The sequence below is a fragment of the Terrapene carolina genome, unplaced genomic scaffold (genome assembly GCF_002925995.2).
Source record: "Terrapene carolina triunguis isolate 2854851 unplaced genomic scaffold, T_m_triunguis-2.0 Scaffold88, whole genome shotgun sequence".
Lineage (NCBI taxonomy): Eukaryota > Metazoa > Chordata > Testudines > Emydidae > Terrapene > Terrapene triunguis.
In genome coordinates, this window is record NW_020664439.1 from 42,712,577 (window position 1) to 42,738,392 (window position 25,816).

At 41.3% G+C, this 25,816-nt stretch overlaps 2 protein-coding genes across 4 annotated transcripts in view; one reads left to right on the forward strand and one right to left on the reverse strand.

Annotated features, from left to right (window-relative positions):
- B3GNT5 (UDP-GlcNAc:betaGal beta-1,3-N-acetylglucosaminyltransferase 5) overlaps positions 1 to 4,939 on the forward strand; it is a 37,673-nt gene extending 32,734 nt beyond the window's left edge. For all 3 annotated transcript variants that reach the window (XM_024205602.1, XM_024205603.3, XM_024205604.1), the window contains exon 2: positions 40 to 4,939. In XM_024205602.1, the coding sequence (XP_024061370.1) occupies positions 378 to 1,514 (1,137 nt within the window). In that variant the 5' untranslated portion in view covers positions 40 to 377 and the 3' untranslated portion in view covers positions 1,515 to 4,939. The remainder of the gene's footprint in view (positions 1 to 39) is intronic.
- Positions 1 to 25,816, reverse strand: part of MCF2L2 (MCF.2 cell line derived transforming sequence-like 2) — a 227,558-nt gene that overhangs the window by 121,010 nt on the left and 80,732 nt on the right. Inside the window, exons 14-15 of the mRNA XM_029911105.1 lie at positions 13,787 to 13,890; positions 7,567 to 7,655 (exon numbers count right to left, since the gene is read on the reverse strand). Of these exons, the coding sequence (XP_029766965.1) occupies positions 7,567 to 7,655; positions 13,787 to 13,890 (193 nt within the window). The remainder of the gene's footprint in view (positions 1 to 7,566; positions 7,656 to 13,786; positions 13,891 to 25,816) is intronic.

Below are 25,816 nucleotides of genomic sequence, written 5' to 3' on the forward strand. Positions count from 1 at the left end.
ACTAAAACTTTTTTTTTTCCCCCTTCCCACCTTTGATAGATCTCCACCTCTCTGAAGCAAAGGCGAATGTAAGAAAACATCCGTTTGGAAGCGTACAGTTTATTTCAGCTAAAGATGGTGCAGAGGAAAAAATCTGCTCTGCAGGTGGTGTCCTTTAAAAGCTTCTGCATTCTTTCACTCCTAGCAAAATGGCTTTTAAAAACAGATGACTTGTGAATCTGTGCACATAGCTGACATTACAAGGATACTGTACAAAAGGCCACATGCATTCCAACGGACATCTCTTGTGAAAGGGAGATTCTGTGCTTTCAAATGAAAAGAACGTCCTAAAAACACTGATCCTTAACTGGAACAAGTATTAAAGGGACCGCATCAGAATGTTTATTAGTGCCAGGAAAGTCAGAAAATGCCAATTTGTGCAGATACTTGCCACTTGCTTTGTACTGTCTCTCATGATTTTCTGGACACCACTTGATAATCATATTGTGAGCCATATGAAGTCCTATTCTTACAGATACCTCATAAATAGCTACAACTTTGTGAATGATAGCCTGTCCCTTAGCAGGGAAAACCTGGACAGGGTAGCAAGATACCGATATTTGATCAACCACAAGGAAAAATGTCAACAGCAAGAGGTCCTCCTTCTATTGTTTGTAAAGACTTCTCCAGAAAACCGGCATCGGCGAGATGCAATTCGACAAACCTGGGGTAATGAAAAATATGTATATTCTCATCTTAATGCCAACATTAAAACTGTTTTTGCTTTAGGACGACCAACAGATCATATGCAGAGAGCACAGATGCAAAGAAAACTTCTAATGGAAGACCAGAAATATAATGATTTGATCCAACAAGACTTCTTGGATACTTTTCACAATCTCACCCTTAAGTTACTTTTGCAGTTTGGATGGGTGAATGCATACTGCCCACATGCCAAGTTCATTATGTCTGCAGATGATGATATTTTTATTCACATGCCAAATCTTGTTGCATATCTCCAAAGTCTAGTGGAAATTGGCGCTCAAGATATCTGGATTGGACGTGTCCATCGTGGAGCTCCTCCCGTGAGAGATAAGACTAGCAAATACTACGTTCCATATGAAATGTACCAGTGGCCTTCTTATCCTGACTACACAGCTGGAGCCGCATATGTAATATCAAGTGATGTAGCAGCTAAAGTATATGAGGCTTCACAGACCCTTAATACAAGTCTTTATATAGATGATGTTTTCATGGGTCTCTGTGCCAATAAAATGGGAATTGTACCACAATATCATGTATTCTTTTCTGGGGAAGGAAAGGCTCCATATCATCCCTGCATCTATAACAAAATGATAACCTCTCATGGACATGTAGAAGACCTTCATCACCTTTGGAAGCAGGCAACAGACCCAAAAGTCAAAAGCTTTTCCTCTAGATTTTTGGGTAGACTATATTGCAAAATAATTAACATTATGCTTCTTTGCAAACTACACTATGAGGACACATATCCCTGTTCAGCTGCATTTTCCTAATACTTGAATATCTGCATAGAGTTTCACTGAGCCAAAATGGAGTGACAACTTTTAACTGTTTATCCAAAATATACATAAAGTAAACATGAAAAGAGGTAAGATTAAAATGTGAATAGCTTTTAGGTCCCAAATTATTCTGCTCAGGAACTATCAGAATAACTCTCTATTGCTGTATTAGTTTCCACATACTGCACCCTGTATTTTTACACTCCTCCTCAAGGGATTTAAATCTTGAATAGATATTGACTGACTTCATTTTTTAGATATTGAAAAGCCTGTGAAAAGTAATTGAACTTGGGAGTACAGAATTTGTCAATAACCCTTGTTAATTGCATTCTTCCATTTGAAAACCAGTGTGTAAATTAAGGCACATCACTTCAAGGCAACCGCTTGCAGTTGATGCACCACTTAAACATCCATAAATAGCACTTTCCAAACAAAAGGAAATGATAGTTCTGGTACCATGAGTAGAAGGGTATGATGGCAATTTAAAAAAGTCTGAGTAAACTAGTCAAATGGTCACCATTTCTGAATACAGTTCAGCAAAATGACTCTTTAAAAATCAAAATAAGCAACAACTGGTGTTAGAGGTGAAAGCTTGCTAAAATATTTTGTTCTCTTGAGATTACCTAAATCCTGCACAACATTTGGGTGAGGGGGAAATGGCATTCACACTGTCCTTCTAACTGGTGCTTTCAGGTAATACACGAGCTCTGTTTAGAACAGGAATTTACGGGAAGGTACATTAATAACGTCTGCAACACTGCTTCAACTACAGCAATATTTTGAAAATGAAGTAACTTTTTTTTTTTAATCTGAAAACACTTTCTGAAGTGGTATTTTTAAACATTCCAATCAGTCATTGGTAAACTAAGAACACATGTATCGAGTATGGCCTTCCAGTTGTATCTTTCAAAAATACACTTCTGTCTCCCTAGTTGTCTTCCCTCTTGAAAATTAAGTTAAACTTCTCCATTAAATAATTCAAGGGAAGTCTGTCATAACATAGTTAATTCAGATTATTCAAAAAGTTGAAGCCAAATTTATGCAAACTTGAGCACTAACAGAGAAAGATGTGAGGAGCTGAAAGTAAGGGTAGACTGCACAAAGAAGGGATAAGGTGAAAATATTGACAGTAACATGTAAAGATTTATTAAGAGAACTACAAAGAATCCACTAAATTGTCCTCTCTTAATCTAATTGGTTTCAAGCACAGATCTTTGTCTTATGTCCATGGGAAGAAGTCAGTGTCAAAATAGAAAATCTGTATCTTCAACCAAATCTATTTCATATGTTACTCTTGCCTCTTTAACATGAGCAAATAACTTAACCTGCAGTTTACAAAGGCTAGAAGTAGGTGCTATTAAGACCCGGACCACCACCACCACCGCTTGTAATCTGATAGTTCATAACCAGGTCCAAAACTCTAAAGTCCAGTTCTGGGAGAAGGAACTGGACTTTAGTCTTGTTGTAACAATGTTTCTGTGTACTTTGTGGACAGGTATTTGTTAGTAACTCTAGTAGCCAAAGCCATGGTAGCTGCTTGGATACTGGTAGATGTGGATGCAAGTGGTGTTTGTCTCTTATTTTGAGAGCTGTTTGACATTGGTATGAGTTCCAGTGTGAACAGGGTCATAAAATCACTTCAGAATGCTTGAATTCAAATCTTCACCCAGTGGCATAGCAGTAGAAATGCAAAACAAAGGCTGGAAATTACAAGGAGTCTGTCACTTTTAGTGGAGCTTTGTCATGTTCTAGGAGGTGGGCTCTTCAACTCCAAGAGAGGTGCTATTTGCTTTCTAAGAGAATATCCACAGTAGCCTTTTTCCCTAAATTTCCCAGCACCGACACCACCACTGCTGTAGATGACAATGTGGGAGCACTAAAGTAGACCAGTCACTGTATTTAACTCTATCTTTGCTCAGAGCAGGTCTAGATGATCTGCTCATTTACAATGCAGGCAGCTGTGTGTACCTTCTTGTTTTAAGCTAGTGCTACCTCTATTGCAACCATCTGTAGGGCTGCATCAGTGGTAGTATACAGGCATCTTAGGGGGGAAAAAGGCTAGTGTCAACAAGATCCAGGAGAGAACTCTTAGCTGGTTATTGGAGCATGATTGATATTTGCCTCTCTGCAAGCCACTCTTCCAGCTGGGATAAGAGCTTGATATCTACTAGAATGAGTAATCATACAGATTAAGTGTTTCTCTGGAGTGAAGGTGTAAGGAAACCACTGGACTGACCACAGTTGGATCCAGGTGTTGACTACATAGAGAAACCTACGAAGCGAGACTTAGTCCATTACCACAATGCAAAAGTGATGGCTGAAAAATGAGAAAATTATCCCATCCTGCTGGATAATGTTATATAATTCTGCAGCTCTAAAATGTTTACAGCAAAACAAATCCAGTTAATCCATGCTCTTTAATTAGAAAAGAGGTTGATTTACACCACTCAAAACTAGCTTTGCTTAACCAGTGTTGAATTTATAATGGCAAAATAACTAAAATATTACAAGTTATAGATCTAAATTCCTGAGAAATCTAAAAATACATTGCACTGTGGAAATACTTTTATAACTGGCGGAAATTTTTTTGATTGCACTAGCCACTTTGAATTGAAAATAACCTGTGGCAGAAATGACATAATAGAAATCCCAGCTAGTATAAAATAGTTAAAATGCAGTATGCTTTTAGATGTATACAATTAAGGCCGTGATCCTGCAAGCAAATGTAGTGATTAACTTGACTCATGTGAGTCAAGTTAAGCATATACTTACATGTTTGTAGGATTGGGGCTTAAGTTAGCATCTATAACTTGTAATTTTATTTAAAAACTTAATTTGCCATTGAGTGAAAAGATCCAATGTCCCTCTTGACCATTGAAATGCTTTTGTTTACAGGAGGTCTGTTTTGTTAGGAATATTCCTTATCTTAAAAAGGACTTTGCTGTTTGTAATTTGGCTTTTTATTATGATTTTTTGCTGCAGTTTAAGAGAAAGGGTTTATAAATTTGAAGAAAATATGATGGCACTCCTTTCGAAGAATGGAGAAGCTAGAAAATTTCTTAACCGTTTGGCTCTAAACATTGACTTAAAATTCGTACTCCTTCATTTAGTTCTGTTTTTGTTTTGAGAGAGAGAGGCATGTCGGTGCTCCAATGCAGGGCTTTCATGTTTTATTTTCACAATTAAAACATGCACCAGCCTGAATGGTCACTTCTCAATTAGCATTTTTGACATTGTTGCACAAAATGTTTAATGCTGAAATTGTTTTTACCTGTTTGTTGGTTTGCATCAAGTTTCCTTTGATATTACTAATTTTTATACAAAGAATTAAATATTTATTCTTGAAACTTTTTGCTCTATCACAAAAGACAATTGTTTTGTAAAACTTTTCTGTTTTGAATAAACAGGGTTTGTGTATTTTTCTTTTTTAAACTGGTAAACCTTTTTGCCTGTCAGAATTTCACTTCTTGTACCTGACATCAACAGCTTTGGTGCTTAACATTGAATTCTGAATACACTGTTTAGTCCCTTCTTCAGAGAAGACTTGAACCCCACATTAGTATGTGCTGGGTTTTATTTTTGTTGTTTTTGTCTTTTCTCTGTTTAATGTGTCAGCCTTTTTAACTTCTCCTTTTGGCATGTCATCTCTTATGGAACACACAATCTTTTTGCTCACCCCTGAGGTCCCATGTTGCATTCACCTGCCTTCCACTGGAGGACTCTGTGGAAGACTCCCTTAATGATGTAGGGATACGGGCTTTGTGTTTCTTGTTAACTGACAAGTGAGATTGCTGTTCATCTTACAATGTGTTCACTCCCTAAGAACTGAAAGCTCCTCCAGCTTGCTTTCCAACAAAATTAACTTTTTCTGTAACTTTTTTATGAAACTCCTCATTATAGTTGTTTTATTTTAAAGCCACGCAGAGACCTTAAGTAAGAGAGGAACAAATGAATGTTCGTATTTGGAAGAGGACTGTTGTTCCTCCCAAATGGAATTTTTAGGCGTTGGTGAGGTAGGTTCTTTAACTCCAGGAGCAGTGCTTTTGCATTCTAAGAGAATGTCTCTACTAGCCTTATTGGGAACAAATAGAGTTAAAGATCCACATGGCTGCTAACCTTCAAAAGTGGTAACCCTTGCAATACTAGGAACAAAATTAAGTTTTGAAAATTCTTTAAAAATTGCTGTTCATGGAACTAGTTTAGAGCATCCACACTACTGCTCTGTTAACAATCTCTGCTCCTCTAACTTATTAAGTCTATGTTCAAGACTGCTACTTGTCTCTCGAGACTTGAAGACTTTTAATATTAGTATTAAAAGATGTCAATATTTTTAACTCACTACCTTTTAAAAAGAAATCATTTTTATTTGGTAACTCTCATCGACTTCAGTGGAAGCTAGGAGACTAAATACCTTTTGAGGATCTGGGACTGTGTCCTAAAGCATTTGGGAAAAAAAGCTTTAAATTGTGTTTTGTTTTGTTTTTTCCCTAATCCACCTATTGATGATTGATTGATAAGGGTCTTTTTAGTTTGACACACTTTCTCCCTTGCTAACGGACTATATACTGGGAAACTGACATTGCATTTGACAGCATTTTGTATATAAGTTAAACTAAATGAAAAGAAAAAATATTTTTTTTTAACTTTAACTTTAGGTGTTACTTTTAATAATAGTAAAGGCAAAATTCAGACAGAAACATGGCTCTTCAAGTTGAATGTCTCACATTCACCATTCAGTCATACTACAGTCTTAAATCCATATTTATTGTGGAGTGGATTTGCAAATCTGGCCTGGAGGAGAGAAAATCATTGAGAAAACAATCTCTTCTAAGGTTCTGACTCGTGCCCATCCCCAAGGGGATAAGCCTCTGACTAGGGGATATGAACATGGAAATGACATTAGTTAATATAGGTTCGTTTCAAATAAACAAATAACCCTTGCACCTTTAAAATCTGCTGCCTTTATAATGGTATGGGCTTCAAGAACAGTGTATCTTTAGCACCTGCAATGTTATGTAAATGGAAATCTAGGCTTTATTGTCTATGCTCTATTGTAAAAACTTTTGTATTGAATAGTAGCATTTTTAACAGAAGTGACCATGTGAGGTAATAAATAAAATACCTACATACAGTAGAGAGGATTGAAAAATGCATAGGGAATATAAACCAGACTGTCTCCAGTAAAGTTTCAATTCAACACACCCACTTAGTGTTTCACAAACAAACATACTAAAGTTACCTTTCAGATTAAATATTTACCTGTTTTTTAAATCTCTCACACAAATCTAGGTTAATTGCTAAGAAAACTATAAGCCCATTAGACAATTTTGTATGAAGATCTAGAAGATAAACGGACCGTGAAGAGTCAGTGAGATTACACCAAGAGGAAAATAGAGGGAAGGCGGGCTGGATCAGTTGAATTTCATTATCCTAGATTTAATTAAAGTAATTCTATTTTTTCACATACAGCCATTGGGTATTTTTACTGTCCGGATGGTTTGTGTTCAGGATCATGCACTGAAACTTAATTTCAAGTTTATTTCACAAGTCTTCCTAAAATGTAGAGACAGCAAGCCAGTACCATGTGCACTAAAAATAACAAAATGCCCACATACCTTTAACGTTTCCTGGTCACACACAATCTTCTCTTCCTAAGGAGTTATTTAAACCCATGATACTTCAAGATATTTATATATAAACTTCTTGCTGATGAATATGCAAGCTCATTCTTAGTTAAGACCACAAGTGTCATTTTATATAAATAATATTCCTAATTTTAAATTTGAATTGATTCAAATGCAAAATGAGCCTCCTTTATTTAGAAAAATATACTCTCCCTCATGCCTTGGTTTTGATGACTTTTCTTGGGCAGAATCCCAAATGTTTTTTAATATGGTGGGTGACTGACTCTCCTAATGAATGACAAATCTAGTCTTAGAGAAAACATGTACTTTTGAGGGATGTACTATCACTGAATAAACAAAACCTGCCTTCTATTAAGGCAAAAGGAAAACGTTCCTACAACAAGACGCATCTGCATCCTTACCTCCTCCTAGTGGAAAGATTCTCCTCGCTTTCACTCATCACCAGGACTCTGCTGGACCCACCTTGACTGGCTTCATGCATCACTTCAATCTGAATTAAAAATAAAATTTAAACATTAAATAGTTGCAGTTTGCTGACTGAAGGCTCACCTTTCAGTTGGTTTTTAAAAAGCAAAAAAGGCAGAATTTGACACTATATTTTAGTAAATCAGTTGGCAGCTTATATATTTAAGACAACTTTGACTTCAATAATTAATGTATAACGTGCTTTTTATTTAAATCTAACTTCTTACATTTTCTAGAATATTTTATGACCATATATGTATTACCTGTTTTGGCTCTGAATTGTTCCATTTATCCTACAGTGAGGAAAACTACTCTTGATACTAGAGATATTCTTGGCTTCTTATAAAGTTTTTATAATCTTCATTCTTAGCTCATAACATATGAGATCAATGTTGTTCTTGTATCGGGAGCAACTCTTCATACTTATCTGCCTTGAATAGGAATATCACAAACTTAATTCAGTATTTTATGGTTGCTTAGCATGTTATTAGGCATGGTGGGTTTTTTTTGTCTTGCCTGAATGACATTCCCGTTCTTTAACTGAATGCGGTTTAGCTTGTCTTCAGATTTCAAACTTTATATACAATGTAGTACAGTGAATTCCAGGGAATTATGGGGTTTTCTTATTCTTTTTGGAACTTTTAGAATCGTTTTGCCATTCTTTTGATAATGATACTATTTCACAGGCTTCTAACACCTTGGATTTATAAAACAGGAAAGGGTGGATACTGAAATTACCCATGGTTAAGCATTGCATTGTCAATGATCTTTCAGTATTTAACACCATGAAGTAGCTTTTATACAGTGTAGATAAATATCAAAATACTTTCTACACAAAGAGCTTGGTAATTCTCCCATCGACTTTAGTGGAAATCTGGGGTTCTCTGCCCTTTTCTGGTTCTGAAGACGTGGGCCAAAACTTGCTTGCCTTACTCTCAAAAGTAATCCCCCTTAAATTCAGTGAGACTACTCATGTGAGCAGAATTTGCTCTTTCAGTAGTGTCGTCCATGAAATTCATTCTAGTAATTAATCTCCATCCTTAGAGGTTTTTAAGGCCTGGTTTGATAAACCCCTGGCTGGGATGATTTAGTTGGGGTTGGTCCTGCTTTGAGCAGGGGGTCGGACTAGATGACCTCCTGAGGTCTCTTCCAACCCTAATCTTCTATGATTCTATGGTCCCTGCCCTGAAGAGCTACCTTACTAACTAACTGAGATGAGAGAAAATAGGACAGCAGTTCAGGTAAGGGAGTGTTTGGGAAGACCACTAAAGGAAAAGTTTAGGAAGACATGCATTTAAGGAGCCACTCAGAGGGGAACATGTACTTAGCAAACAAAAAGTGAGATGTCTTATGGATCTAGTATCAGAGGGGTAGCCGTGTTAGTCTGAATCTGTAAAAAGCAACAGAGGGTCCTGTGGCACCTTTAACACTAACAGAAGCTTATGCTCCCAATACTTCTGTTAGTCTTAAAGGTGCCACAGGACCCTCTGTTGCTTATGGATCTAGAGGATCACAGGAGAGGGCATGAAGCTGAGGCGAGGGGAAGGACTGGAGAAAACAGATGGCTGTCAGCAGAGTCATAGTTAATTATACTTGTATGTATATTGAGCTAGAATCAGGGAGAAGGAATCTCTTCTTCCCTTTGCTTAGTATCCAGCTTTTAAAATCATGTCTGGTCAGGAGTGGGAGAAAGCACCGTGATGCAAATGAACTCACTACTAGTGCTTTTCATCTTTGTACAAGTGAGGTCATAGGGGTGAGCCATACTTTTGTCTGCCAACTAATGGTCCGGAGAAAAAGAAAAGAAGAACTAATTCAACAACTAACACCCCATGGATGTGAATCATGCCACTTTCTAGGAGCGTTTCAACAATGCAGCTGCATGAGTACTCTAAGTATCCAGTAAGAAGCTGCAGTTGTTTGTGGGTGCAGCAGAAAAGAAAGTTTTGAAATACTGTACATCTGGAAGGCAGATCAGAGGAAAGAATGGACTTAAAAAGAAAAGGTCACTTTAGAATGACGTTCAGGCATTAGTCATTTTCCTCTAGTTACAAAATAACAGGGTGCTAGTGTGTCACCTCTTGCTTCGCTAATAAAACTATTTTTAGATTTTTTCCCCCAGAGATGGATGTATACACAGTACAAAGAAACTTTGCCTAATATGGAAAAATGGGACAACTGTGATTGGACTCACGCTTTTAGGGGCCATGCTCAAAACAAGATGAATATCACCAGCAGCCCGCTCTCCTGCTTTTACCAGTGCCTTCTGAACCCTAGCTGTCCTTGTGATTTCCCCCTCCCCTGACCCACCTCCATACTTTTTAGGTAGAGTCCAACAGTTAATGGAGAAGTAGATCAGGCAAAGAAGGTAAACATTAAATTGAAAAGTCCTTACATCCCAGTAGGCAGAGCTTTGTACAGGCAACTTTGGGCTAGTTGTGTATAGAGTGGGCTTATGTTGGCATTTAAAGAATCAAATTGTCATGTAAAATCTGAATGAAGCCTAAGGATGTTGCCTGGCTGTATGTCTTAGGACAAAGTAAAGATAGACATGGACTAGTCCACATAGCTGGTTGAATTCAGTACTAGTGGAAGCTACAGCAGAAAGGAGCCACCTTTCCAATGCATTCGGAGGGATGGTGCTTTTTCTAGATTTTAGTTTGAACAGGCAAGTAAGAGATGCCTGCTGCTGGGTTCAATCAAGCTCTGGCATTCTCTTAAGTTCAAGGTGAGAAATTTTAGCTTGAGTTACTTATTCAATGAGTACCCAAAAGTGTGCAAGGTGCCATACAGACAAACTAAACACCATCTCTGCTCCAAGCAGATTGCAATCTCAGAAGCCAAATGAAACTGAGGGAAGACCAAACAAAGGAGAAGGGCACTTTAGGGGAATGGGTCAGTGTCACAAAGCTATGATTAAGTGACTAGTGGTGCATATATCTTAACACTTTTTGTAAATGTGTAGATGGCTGTGCACTTCTTTGACCTTCTTTTGCTATGCAGCAGCAGGTATTAGTTTTTTTCATTTTTGAAAAGTATTTAAACAAACAATGAGTAAACTTCTCGGGGGAAGTGGAATCCACTTGATATGTCTCATTGTTTAATTTTTATCTCGGGAAGGGGCTTGGATACCACAGTGATGTGTGAGATGAGATCCTGAATAGAACAGAACACCAGTTTTATGGGGTTAATTTGACTAAGGTGACGCTAGAGTAAGATTCCCACTGTGACGTTGTGCAGTCTATATGGTTTTATAAAAACATAATAAGTGAATGTAATGTAACTGGGATATGCTTCATGCAAAAGGTCTCTTGTAAGGTATCATTACAAAGCTCATAATCTACTGAGTGTGATCATCCTATTTGTATAAATGTACCACTCTTGTATCTAAAACTAGAAATATAAAATGTAACTCTGAGGGCCTATTGTAATTATGTAAAGTGTGGGCCATTAATGATGGTTTGGAATCTTAATGACTCCCATTGTCTGCAGATGGCTGTTTACCTGTGAGTCTCCCTGTATATGTGTGTGCTGGCAAGTGAGTAATGAAGTCTTGCAGTGACATGTGATCATGTCACCTGAACTGGAATCCATCTTTAACCTGGTGCTTTTCCAGTGAGGGGGGGTGGAAACCCAGAGGGACAAAGGGTTCCCGCCTTATGCAAAAGATATATAAAGGGGTGGAACAGAAGAGAAGGAGAGAGAAGCCATCATGAAGAATCCCCTAGCTAACACCTAAGCTGGAACCAGAGCCGTACCAGGGGAAAGAATTGTGCCCAGGCCTGGAAGGTGTCCAGTCTGAGAAAAACTTACTAAAGCATCTCTGAGGGTGAGATTATCTGTATTTAGTTTGATTAGGCATAGATTTGCGCATTTTATTTTATTTTGCTTGTGACTTACTTTGTTCTGTCTGTTACTACTTTGAACCACTTAAATCCTACTGTCTGTGATCCAACCCGTCACAGAAACCCCCTTGGGAGCTGCCACCTGATGTGCCAAGACTACCCCTGCTTCTGTTTTCCCTGCCAGCTCAGGACTCCAGCACCCTGTCTTGCTGAATTAGACACTCCAGTCCCCTTCAACACAGACCCAGGGTCTGAATCACTTGTCCCAAAGCTGCAAGTTTACCTGAAACCAGCTCACAGGAGTGTGCTTGTCTTTAGCACTCAGATGCCCAACTCCCTATGGGGTCTAAACCCAGATAAATCCGTTTTACCCTGCATAAAGCTTATGCAGGACAAACTCATAAATTGTTCGCCCTCTATAACACTGATAGATGATATGCACAGCTGTTTGCTCCCCCAGGTATTAATACATACTCTAAGTAAATTACTAAATAAAAAGTGATTTTATTAAATACAGACAGTAGGATTTAAGTGGTTCAAAGTAGTAACAGACAGAACAAAGTAAGTCACAAGCAAAATAAAATAAAATGCGCAAATCTATGCCTAATCAAACTAAATACAGATAATCTCACCCTCAGAGATGCTTTAGTAAGTTTTTCTCAGACTGGACACCTTCCAGGCCTGGGCACAATTCTTTCCCCTGGTACGGCTCTTGTTCCAGCTTAGGTGTTAGCTAGGGGATTCTTCATGATGGCTTCTCTCTCCTTCTCTTCTGTTCCACCCCTTTATATATCTTTTGCATAAGGCGGGAACCCTTTGTCCCTCTGGGTTTCCACCCCCCCTCACTGGAAAAGCACCAGGTTAAAGATGGATTCCAGTTCAGGTGACATGATCACATGTCACTGCAAGACTTCATTACTTACTTGCCAGCACACACATATACAGGGAGACTCACAGGTAAACAGCCATCTGCAGACAATGGGAGTCATTAAGATTCCAAACCATCATTAATGGCCCACACTTTACATAATTACAATAGGCCGTCAGAGTTACATTTTATATTTCTAGTTTTAGATACAAGAGTGGTACATTTATACAAATAGGATGATCACACTCAGTAGATTATGAGCTTTGTAATGATACCTTACAAGAGACCTTTTGCATGAAGCATATCCCAGTTACATTACATTCACTTATTATGTTTTTATAAAACCATATAGACTGCACAACGTCACACCCACTTTAGGCAAAAAGCTACAGTATAACACAGGTGGGCAAACTTTTTGGCCCGAGGACCACATCGGGGTGCGAAACTGTATGGCAGGCTGGGTAGGGAAGGCTGTGCCCCCCAAACAGCCTGGCCCTGCCCCCTATCTGACCCCTCCCACTTTCCACCCCCTGACTGTCCTCCTCAGAACCCCCCCATTCACACACACACTCCCCGCTCCTTGTCCCCTGACCGCCCCTTCCTGGGATCCCCCCAGGACCCCACCCCCTATCCAGCCCCCCTGTCCCCTGACTGCCCCAACCCCTATCCACACCCCCGCCCCCTGACAGGACCCCTAGGACCGCACCCCCATCCAATCCCCCCTGTTCCCCATCCCCTGTCCCCCCCGAACCTCTGCCCCATCCAACCACCCCCTGTCCCTTGACTGCCCCCCAGGATCCCCTGCCCCATATCCAACCCTCCAGCTCCCTTACCATGCTGCTCAGAGCAGCATATCTGGTGCCATGCCTCCTGGCTGGAGCCAGGCACGCTGCCACGCTGCCCTGCATGAGTGCGCAGCCCCACCACCCAGAGCACTGCCTGCGTGGCAGTGTGGCTGCAGGGCAGACAGCTGGGGAGGGGCCAGGAGCTAGCTAGCCTCCCCAGGCGGGAGCTCAGGGGCTGGGCAGGATGGTCCCGCAGGCCGTAGTTTGCTCACCTCTGGTATAACACCTGAGAGCTAAGAGATACAAGGTGAGTGAGGTAATATCTTTTACTGGACTAACTTCTGTTGATATGAGAGAGAAGCTTTTGACCCACACACAGCCCTTCACGGTCCAACACAGCTAAAACTACACTACATACCTGTGAGCTAATGCATTGTAATATAGGATACATAAAGGGCCAGATTTCCCCCCCCCCCCCCCCCCCCAAAGGAATTTCAGCTTTCACCAGCATGCTTATGCTCATGAAACTGATGTAGATACATGGGAATGAGTGGAGGGTAAGTAGGATATTTTAAAAGCATTTTTGTTGCACCATACAGTGATGTCACCTTGCATTCTATCACAGTAGAGACTGTTTCAAAAACAAAGATGCTCCTACCTTAATTCCGCCTTTAGTCTTCTTAATGCTTTTCTTTTTTGATAATTCTACCTCAGAGATGGACTTTGGTGGACAGGGAATTTCTGCTGATCTCCTATTGGTAGCTGAGAGAATCAATAGAAACTACCATTAGAAAACTAGTGCTCGCATGCCTAAATCCTAGTTTCTATTGAAATCAATGGGAAAAGTTCCAATGGGGACTAAGATCTGGCCTTCAGTAAACTGGGCAATAGCAGGTAGTTTTAGCTTCCGGCATTATGCATAATATTAGGGGGAATAAATCAGAGCATTGTCTTAGGTGAGCTGTTAATAATTGTAAAAGCACAAGAATAAAAACACCTGACTTAACTATCCACACACAACAGGACTGCTCGTCAGTTCCAGTCACCAGAGAATTCCCAACCATTTTAAGAGTTATTTTTGGCATGGAAGTGGATGGGAATCTTGTTCAATTGGGTACAGTAGAATTGGTCCCCAAAAGAAGACCTGAATATTTTAACAACAGGTTTTCAGTGCATACCAGTAGGGCGATTAGTTTTCTTTTGCACGCAAAGTATCTATGCACTAGTGAATGATGGATGTTACCACAGCTGCGATACCAATCAAAATGTAAAAATGTATTTTTATTTATTTATTTATTTATTTACTGTGGACTTGGGGAAAAAACTGGAAGGGATATTGCTCAATGCTCAGTGGCTAGAGACCCCACTTTGACAAGAGACTCCATTGTGTTAAGCTTCTTTAGTTTGGCTCACAGCGAGTGAAGCTGCCAATGAGCCAACCGATGCTACGGGAGAATCAGCAGCAGCACTTGAACTGTGTGGCATATGGCTGCCATCCAAAAGAAAATGTGTTAGAATGTGCTGAGGGAAGGAGATCCCTAATACACATGAGTCCAGCATCCAATTATTCCTGTTATTTAATAGTAATAAAATAAAACTAGACAAACAAGTAACTCAGCTGTCACATAGCAAATGAAAGTGCATTTTAAAAATGTAAGGTAAAAATCAATCATGTTTAGCCTGGATCAGCACATTGATAAAGGCATAGTTACATGTACTGTAGAAATAAATGTGGCCATCAGATGAAATGCTTAAAGCAGGTGGCAAAGGCCAAACTTGCTTCTATTCTACTATGCAGCCCTTTCATTGTTTGTTCTGGGGAAATTTTTTAGGGTATGTCTACACTACAGGATTAATCCGAATTTAGATAATTCGAATTTGGGAAACAGGTTGTATAAATTCGATTGTGCGCGGCCACACTAAGCACCTTAATTCGGGTTTTAACCACATTAATTCGGTGGTGTGCGGCCACACTACCCCATTAACTTAAACACAGTAATTCGGTGGTGTGCGGCCACACTAACCCTAATTCGAATTAACAAAATCGATTTAGGCGCTACTCCGCTCGTCGAGGTGGAGTACAGAAATCGATTTTAAGTGCCCTTTAATTCGAATTAACTGGCTCTGTAGTGTGGACGGGTGAAGGGTTAATTCGGATTAACGCAGCTAAATCCGAATTAAAGTCCTAGTGTAGACCAGGCCTTAGTTAATTCACCTAAAGACCATCAGAAAAAATAAAAGCCATTTTTTTTCAGATGTATTCCCTAATTTTGAGTGCCTCCTTATGTGGACTCCCAAAAATGAAGCTAATTATGCATCATGCCTGTAGGCCTGGCTTGCCATGCATAATTAAACAAGGGGCAGGCCTGGTTTCTTGGACAACAGGATTAGGGAGGTAACTAGGTCAGCAGGCCAAACATGGAATGTTTATGCTAAGGTAAGTAAAGGGGTCGTAAGCTAAAAGACAGAATGCCTGAGCTAGCTAATATCAGAACCACACCCAGGGAACCATTTACAGTACTAAGAACAAGATAACAATGGGCAAGAGAAGTTGGGGGCATAAAGATGAGGTAAAGAGTAAAGCCGAACATTCACAGCATATGGACAGAGCATGCTGTACGGGGAGTGGTTCTTGCAAAGTAACTAAGCCAATCCCCCCAAAATGTGATGCAATATATATAAAGAAAGGGGGTTTCTGTGTAACTTTGGATGTGTGGTGTATATACTCTGTACCCACCCCCTACGTTTGAGGTTGATCAACTCAACATAGCTTTGGTATATGCCAAATAAAGGAACCTGAATGACGAGACTGGAGTTGAACTGCATTCTGGGGGAACCGAGTGGAAAAGGTCTTAGAGGCTACCCCAACACGGTTCAGAGATGTTATAGACCCACAGCTCTCCCTGACACCTGCCCATCCTTCTTCGTGGGAGGCTCAGGGCAGATCGGTCTGGATGGAGAGGGCACAGCATAACAGAATCAGTAAAGAGAAGAACTGAAATGTCTTTCATTTTTCATAAATTTATAGAAGTCAGGATGACCCCACCCAATTATGCAGTCAGACAGAAGGATAATGTGTCTATCCTAGAAATGTATCAAAGAAGAAATACTCATCTTGTTATCTGTATGTGCTGCCTTTCCTCTTACCCAACCGCCCGATCACTGCACTTAGCCACAAAGCTTGAGATGGCCTTTCCCTAACCCCTTCACTTCTCCTTGCAACTCCTCACCCTGCATCCTGGCCCAAAACATACAAGGAATTTGCAAGTGTACTTCTCGTGAATTTAATTATTTACACATGAAGAGTTTACGAACTTCCTGCATAGAACAATTGAAGCCATTACCATGACTACAAAACAATTGAGTTGTGCAGGTCCCATGACTGAGTTGAAATCCAACCACTGAGTGCTATTTGGTTTTCCAGCAGCTCCTTATTATGAGGTATAGTGGGAATCTTATTTGGTTTTGAGTACCATTTCCAAAAGCTACCTTCTCCAGCTTTGGAGAAAGACTGGTATATGGAAACAGCTGTTCCCTCTGGAAGGTGGTATAATTTCACTTAGAAAATGGTATAACTAATTTTTTGAGCAGGAGGAAAAATGTATAAAGATTTGGTAGTAGTTAGTAAAATAGTAATAATAATTTCCCCATAACTTTGAAAAGACCTCCCAAAAAACTTTCATTTTATTTGAATTTTTTGGGGAATTCCTTCCCTCCCTCCCACACACAGTTTCAGCTGTTTCCCAACCCTTTTCTCTGATGTTGATTCACTTTTCTTGCAGTAGAAAAGTGCAGCGAGAGAGAGAGAGAGTGTGTGTGTTTTATTGAAATTAAACATGTTTTGAAAAATTTTGTGGACAAATCAAAAGTTTCAACAAACACATTTTCTGTGAAAATCCTAGGATTTTATCAACAAGCCATTTTGTGTCCAAAAAAAGTTTGATGGAAAAACATTTCAACTAGCAGCTTGGCTAAAATAGTCTAGAACCCTGTTCATGTTGAACTGTCCCCCCTACCTGAACCAGTGGTTTAGTCATCTGGATTGCTCTGGAAGGCCTGCTCATTTTCTAAGGTTGTGTGTGTTAAACATGCAAGAGCAGGACTCAAAGGAGAGGAAACAATGATATGAAACATAAGACCTTTGCCTAAAGCAGCACTGTCGGCAATATTGGCTACATAGAGCTAATCATCGCTCTGAAGGCTAGAGAATACTCCTATAAAAGTCCTAGCTAATAACAAAATGCAGTCAGTGAGGAGGAAGAAAAATCAATTATTCCTTTGATATCTTGACGATGACTTGAAGATTCGGACGGCTCCAGTTCATTCAGATACACGTGTCTTGGATATTTAACTTAAAGATGAGTTCCTAAAAAGCCTAACCACAGCTTGGTCTCTGACCCAGCAAATCCCTAGGATCAGTATTTTAACTCAGAAGTTGCTTTACCAGTATAGTTTGTATTTCAGATGATGGTTGTAGAGAGAAGCAAACAGAAGAAAGAAGTCCACACCATAAACTCAAAACCAGCCCCCTGAATTTCAGGGAGGGGTTTCAGATTAGATCTTGCATTCCAGCCTCACGGGCAAATTTAATTTCCACAGACTGCGGATTTAGTACATTTAAAACTGGAATGGAAAAAACACTAGTAAATGTCCTAGGCATTTTGGGCTGCATATAAAGAGAAGTCTCAAAAGGGGGAACAGTGGAAGCCTCTTGTTTTTGCTGATCCACTGCCTGGGAATGAATTTTACCCGGGGCAAGGAGCTAGCGCCCACATCCTCAAAAGTCTTAAGGCACCTCACTCCTATTGAAATCAATAAGCACCTAAACACCTTTGAGGATCTGGGCCTAGATGCCCTAATGCAGAAGGTCTTTTCTACCTCTAGACTCTGATTTTTGAGCCCAGTCTGGCACTCTATACCCAGTTAAAATTGCCATCAAGAGCAAGGAGTACAGAACGAGGCCCCTCATATAAGTATCCTTCTGTAAGAAAAGAGACCAATCAGTTTCTCAGTCTGCCATATGCTATTGCCACAAAAATGAAAGCCTCTTTTCTTCCTCTCCTCTGTATAGAAATATTGTGGGCTGTAAGAAGCTGGTGGTTTCCTAAAGAGGCACTAATGGAATTCACATATTCCTACATCAGATAATCTCTCTTCTGTGCACCCCGCCTTCTCCTTCCTCTATTTTGCAGGATATATTCTTTTTTATCCTCACGCCAGATGTTATTCATTAGTGAGTGAGTGTTATGTATGAGTAAGTGTAAAGAATGCCAAAAAGGATCCAATGAGCAGTCAGCTATATATAGATAAGATGTAGTTTGTTTAGATTTTATTACTTAAAAGACTGAAAAGGGTTCAGGTGTGCTTCCTCAAATGAACTCAGAGTTCTAAGGTGCCCGGAGTATGAGTCATCTTGTTTGTCGTTGGTGTATAATGGATATAATCTACTATTGGACAGCACCCAGCTGATTCAATATTTTGTTTTATCCACATTGTTCAATAGGTGGACCTCGGCCTTATTTCTGGAACATTATTCAAACCCTGCTCTGAAGACAGAATTATTTATTTCCTCGTGGGGCGTTTCAATGGTGCTCCTCACTATAGAATTCGAGTGTTTCACAAACATAATGTATTTTCACAATATGCCTGTGAGGTGAGGGGATGGTATTATCTTCATTTTACAGATGGGGATCTGGGGCAAAGAGATTAAGATCCAAAGTGTCCACTAATTTTGGGTGTCAAATGTGAGATGCCCAAGACCTGATTTTTTCAGAGTACTTAGAATTATATCACACTCTATATGTTCAAAAGCACAGGCAACCTTAATTATGGCATTTCCTAATTTTTGAGTGCTTGACTTTGCATCATTGTAATGTTCTTCTAATGTAGTTTTTTGTGTGTAGGTTCTTAGGTTTTTAAAAAAGCAAACTGAAAAAAACAAATATTCTATCATGTGGAATCACATTTACACCCACATAGGACCTTGGCAGGGTTGGAACATTTAGACCAATTGGACATATTTTGTTAGCTCAAGTGGCAGAGCAACTGGTAGCAGTAGTAAGTTGTCGTCCTCTATATGGTTCACCAGAGGAGGATGACACACACTTAGTCAGCAAATATCTGTGAAACTCACTGGCATGAAGGAATACAATTTTAGGAGAATTCAACTGCCAATTCTAACAGGTCTCTGCTGAACGTATGTAAACTGAGATTTTTTTTAAAAGGCTTATAACTTGTAGACAAATTTGGGCATTTTTTAAAATAGGAAGAGCAAAAAGGGCTTGAATGCCAGAGCAGGGCTTGCCTCTTGCCTAATTTCAAGCCCTTGATCCAAAGTGCAGAGGTGCCTGAGCTTCTCAACTAAATGCTTGTAAGAATTTTTTTAACCTGAGCAAACTAATATATCTTCCCCTAATCTCATTCAGGAAATGGCCAAACCATTGCTGCTGACACTTACCAAAATAACTCAGCATGAGGCAGACACCCTGTAGGGAAAACTTCAGCCCAAATGTTTGAAGTTTAGCAGCCTTATAAGCAACTGAAAACAGGGTCTTACAATGGGAAGGGTCAGGCAACATTAACTGTGGATGGCGCTAACAGCTCCACCTATAATACTTCATAGCTCAGTAGGTTCCTTCCCAAAGTGCTTTACAACTGGTGTGCCAGATTGACCACAACAGATTGACCACACTAGCCCTATGCCAGTTTACATCAGCTGAGGATCTGGCCCTCTATTTACAGGAATTCCATCAAACACTGCAATGCAGCCAGCAAAAATTTAGCCAACTCATCAGCATCTCATAAATTGAGTTAATTGGAGCACAGAAGGAGCCCATTACTTTTCTTGTCAAGTTGCATCTCTTTCTTCCCCAATGTACATGCAGGGATGAATTCTGCCCTCAGTAACTCCCGTGAAACCCTCAATGGAAGTTAACCTCAACGGGGAATAAACTGAGCTAACCTCAGAGTAACGTGCATCTTTATGTAGTATTAAAATATAAAACTCAAAAAGATTTACAGGGAAATCTGTCTGAAGTGACCACCCAAAGGGCCAGCAGAGGGCTGTTGCCTCCTTGAGATTGGTCTATAAGTAAAGCATGAGCAAATTTCCACAGGCAAACCTCTCCCTCAAGAACAAGAGGAGCGGATGTGTTTTTGTATGGAGCATCATGTCTGTTCCACTCGTGTTTTTTATTCTTTGATTACGTAGGTGCAGGCGTTTGGGCCAGCTCGAGGCCCACGTCTAGTTGGTAGATCAATTTGTGAAGTGAGATGTTTCAGAATGAAAGAGGGTATGGACTGAAATATTAAGATTTTGTCCCTGATGCTGCAGTCCAGCAGAGGTACACTTGGCACAAGTCCAGAAAGAGTGGGGGGAAAAGACAGTTTTGAGCCACTTGTCCATGCTCTACCCTCTCCTGAAGGCTGCCCTAAGCTATGCCTCCTGCCAACAGCCCCCAGAGGCCATTATGACACCTGGGGATCAGCTAGGCATAGGTCACACCCCATTTCCCTGGCCATGTCCCCTGCACTGGCATGTAGGAGTGGGTGGCCCAAGTTTCTGCCCCTTCCCTCACACATGGCAAAGAAGAATTTCTTTTTACCTAGCAGGGTGTGTGTGTGTGGGGGGGGGAATGTCACAATAAAATTCACAGGAACATTTCATGTATGACCCTCAGCACCACCACTTATGCCCTTTCTTTGAGCATTCTGCATTGGGTGAATTTCACTTTTGTCCCTATCCCCTTGGAAGATTCGAGTGGGGAACATGGTAAGGATTTTGCTCTGGAAACAGGGACTGTCTTTCCAGAGAGTTGGCAGGTGAGAAACATCTCTGGATTTTTTCCCCGCCCTGCACAGGGGAACTCAGATAATAGTCACCATGTGGCACTTCTGTGGTCTAGCTAGATAAGCAGGCTATAGAACATGAGCCTTACTTTCAGGCCTCCAGCAACTATTAACCACATCTTATTTATTCACCTGCCTCCTTATTTGCATAGAATTTCTATCTCTGAATGCAGTAGTTTCCTGTTGATATAATATGCTTTGCCTGTGACCAGGAAGACTCAGGTGCCTCAAACAACGATGAGTTACAATATCTGCCATAAACAGCACTGGCACCCTCTCTTCCTTCTTCCCCAATTGGTGCTCAATAAATCCTTCCAACAAAAAAACAATGCTGATAAGTGCAAAGAAACACACATTGGAAAGCATAATCCCCAAAATGATGAGGTCTAATTAGCTATTACCACTCAAGAAAGAGATCTTGGAATCACCATGGATAGTTCTCTGAAAACATCTGCTCAATGTGCAGTAGCAGTCAAAAAGCTAACAATGTTAGAAATCATTAGGAAAGGGATAGATAATAAGACAGAAAATATCATAATGCCACTACATAAATCCATTGTCTGCTCACACCTTGACTACTGCATGCAATTCTAGTTGCCCCATCTCAAAAAAGTTGTTATAACTGGAAAAAATACAGAGAAGTGCAACAAAAATGATTAGGGGTATAGACAACTTCCATATGAGGAGAGATTAAAAAGACTGGGACTGTTCATCTTAGAAAAAGTCAACTGAGGGTGGATATGATAGAGGTCTATAAAATTGTGACTGGTGTGGAGAAAGTGAATAAGGAAGTGTTATTTACTCCTTCACATAACAGAAGAACCTGGGGTCACCCAATGAAATTAATAGGCAACAGGCTTAAAACAAACATAAGGAAGTACTTCTTCACACAACGCACAATCAACCTGTGGAACTCATTGCTAGGGGATGTTGTGAAGGCCAAAAGTATAACTGGGTTCAAAAAAGAATTAGATAAATTCATGGAGTATAGGTCTATCAATGGCGATTAGTCAAAATGGTCAGGGATGCAACCCCATGCTCTGGGTGTCTCTAAACCTCCAACTGTCAGAAGCTGGGAGTGGACAACAGGAGATAGACAACTTGATAATTGCCCTGTTCAATGCCCCTGAAGCATCTGGCAGCAGTCATGGTTGAAGACAGGATACTGGGTCAGATGAACCATTGGTCTGACTCAGTATGGCCATTCTTATGTTCTTGTCTTCAAGGCAGTGTGGTCACAACTAAGGCTCAGGAGTCAAAACATCTCTGTTCTATTCTCAGTTCTACCACAGACTCACCGTGTAAACTTGAGTGAGTCATTTAACTTCTCTGTGCTCAAAGGAGTCAATGATACCTAACTAACAGGGATGTTGTAATGTTGGTGAAGTGCGTTGGGATTCTGAGATGAAAGTCGATTCAGAAATCCAATGAATGGCATTTTATACATTGAGCAAGATGGTGGCATTTTAAAAACTAAATTGTCACTTTCTGGCCATGGTAGTTGAACTGTGGTATTTCCTGTTCCAAGCCCAGGAAATACTGCAGAAAGTCAAATACTGCTATATGGGCAAGTTTTATTTTTATGGCACCCACTCTGGGTCAGTACTATTTAGAGACAGAGCATCAGTATTAATTATTTGCCTTACGAATAAATCAGTGAATATCAGTCTTTGGTTTGACCTGTCTAGCTCATCTGTAGAAACATTCTTAGGCTTTGTCTACACTTACCGGTGGTTTGACGCACGGCGATCAATGCATCGGCGGTGGATTTAGTGGGTCTCCCGCTAAATCGGCCGCAGATCGCTCTCCTGTCGACTCCTGTACTCCACCTGAATGAGAAGTGCAAGGAGGGTCGATGGGAGAGCGTCTCCAGTCGACATCACGTAGTCTGGACCCCGCGGTAAATAGATCTAAGTACGTCGACTTCAGCTACGTTATTCACATTGCTGAAGTTGCGTAACTAAGATCGATCTCCCCCTGTAGTGTAGACAAGGCCTTAGTAAGCTAATCATTAATACACACTGTATATTGCAATCTAGGTATTTAACTAGCTCTGATCACTGTAGTATATGAGCATCATCGTCTGAGTAGCACTACCCTGGTCCAGTATGAGGGAGGTGGTAGTGTGACTTTCAGGACCAGTGAACACTGTACATCTCCCCAATATATCACAGTTCCAGAAATATTTGTAAATAACTTGGGCTTGCTGATCATTTGCAACACTATGCACAGGGTTCAATAGTCATCTGTATGTTTTTGTCTAATCAGTTGTATTTTGAGCTCTAACATAAAATCCACAGAACCACATTCTAGAATCAGTTTGGCTTTCTGTGTAAAGAACTGATGGCATCAGATGGCCCTCATGAACAAAGGCTCCAGATTATTTAAAGGGTTGTAATTTACACCATCTGCAAAGAAAATATGTGCTTTGTTATATATATTTAATTCCCTCTGCTTCGCTGTACATTTGGAATATTATAAAATTGTACAGTTTGTGTGCGCACTGGAAATGACTATAAGGTGCTGATAGGAAGGGAGTAAAATTACGTCTTGGTCCACACTACAGAGTTAGGTCGATAAGGCAGCGTACGTCAATCTAATTTTGTCAGCGTACACACTACAGACTGGCTCCTGCTGATGTAAGTGCCCTACTACAGCGACATAAGAACTGCACCTCCACGAGAGGCGTAGGGCTTATGTTGGTGGAGTTCGGGTGACGCAGTGTTGTTGTAGTCACTGCATTACTTACAGCGGCTATTGGCTGTCATTCTTGTCAATTGCACAGCTATATCCTGGAGCTGTGAAATTGACAAGAAAGCCGGGCTGTCACCAGGGCGGGTGGGGGGTTCCAGCTAGAGCCTGGCTGCTCCTGGCTCCCAACTGGGCTGTGCCCACCCCGCTCGGAGCCCAGCTGCCCTCCAGCTCCCGGCTCCCAGCCCAGCTACCCACCCAGGCTCCCCGTTCCAAGCTGGGCTGCACCTGCCCCGCTCCCTGCTGCTATCTGGGCTGATGCCCAGAGGTTCCTGGTTCCCTGTGCTGCCTGGAGGCTCCTGGCTCCCTGCTCTCACCGCCTCCCCAGGATCTCAGCTCTGCGCTACCAGAAGCCTGGCTGCCCCTCCCCCCCAGGCTCTTGGCTCCCCACTGTCTGCCGTAGCCGGGCTCCCGGTGGGGAGATCTGCACCCGGAGTCCAGGCGGCTCCCAGCAGGCAGCCAGGATCCTCAGTGCAGCTGCCAGGCTCCCCACAGGGAGCGGGGAGCCAGTACCCTCCAGGCTGCCAGCCGGGAGTGGGGAGCCTGGGCAGCAGCTGGGCTGGGAGCCGGAGGGCAGCTGGTCTCCAAGTGGGGTGCGTGCACCCTAGCTGGGAGCGGGGAACCCGGGAGCAGCCGGGCTCTAGCTGGAGCTCACCATCTGCCCTGGTTACAGCCCGGCTTTCTTGTCAATTTCACGGCTCCAGCACGTAGCGGTGAGAGTGACAGGAATGACAGCCAACAGCCGATGTAAGTAATGCAGTGTCTACATGGACACTGCGTCGCCCTAACTCCACCAACATAAGCCCTACGCCTCTCGTGTAGGTGGAGTTCTTATGTCGCTGTAGTGGGGCACTTACATCGGCGGGAGCCAGTCTGTAGCGTGTACGCTGCCATAATTAGGTTGACGTAAGCTGCCTTATCGACCTAACTCTGTAGTGTCCACCAAGCCTCAATTTACACTTTTAAGGCTCTTTGCTAGAGCCTTAGATTTCATTTTTAAAATATAGTGAGATTCCTCTTTACAGGGCCCAAAGGGTGGCTCTGTTAAAAAGGGGGCCCCTGAGACACAAACTGAGGCTACGTCTTCACTACCCGCCTGAATCGGCGGGTAGAAATCGATCTCTCGGGGACTGAATTATCGCGTCTCATCGGGACGCGACAATCGATCCCCGAATCGACATTTGTACTCCACCAGCGCAGGTAGGAGTAAGCGCCGTCGATGGGGGAGCCCTGGCGGTCGATTTGCTGCTGTCCTCACAGCGGGGTAAGTAGGCTCGGATACGTCGAATTCAGCTACGCTATTCGCATAGCTGAATTTGCATATCTTAAATCGATCCCCCCCAGTGAAGACATAGCCTAAGTTATTTTGAGTCGACTTAAGCTATGTCTTCACTGGAAAAAAATAAAAAACCATCCCTTTGCTCTTTTTCATTGAGATAGCTAACTTGAGTCAGCTCCCTCACTGCAAATCCTAGTGGAGACAAGGCAGAGGTAGTTTTTACCTCAATGTAACTATTCAAGGTCCACCCCAGAGGAGGAGGAGAGGATTATACAGAAGAAACTGGAGTAGAAAATACTCCATGTGAGCGATGCACAGGAGTTAAGGTTGTTACTGGAGCCTTAACGTTTGCATTGCCTGACTGTGGGATAGTGTGATTTTAAAGCTAAGAATTTACAAGCAATTTTACCAGCAGAAATGCATGTGAATAATTTGCACACACTCAATGAACAATTAGACATCTGTGGTCACTTGGAAGGAAGAATAAAGAGTAGAAGATGAATCTCTCTGAGGGACAGACCATCTCTGGCAGGGGCTTAATTAAAAGAAAGAAACTTTCCAGGAATGCGGAAACTGGCAGAGTGAGAATAGCCTAAGACTGACTCATTGCTCTGTGCACTTGGTAAGTGTCTCCATGTGAGCCAAAGTGATGAGATAATTGTTTAAGTACCAGGTGTTGATTAACCAATCAACAAGTGGACTCAGCTCATCAGCTGAGGAGGGTTAAAAAGGAGACAGGAAGAGATAAGAGAGGGGTAGGCTGAAAGGGAAGCCCAGAGAAGCTCAGGATCTCAGAAAGAACAGGAGTAC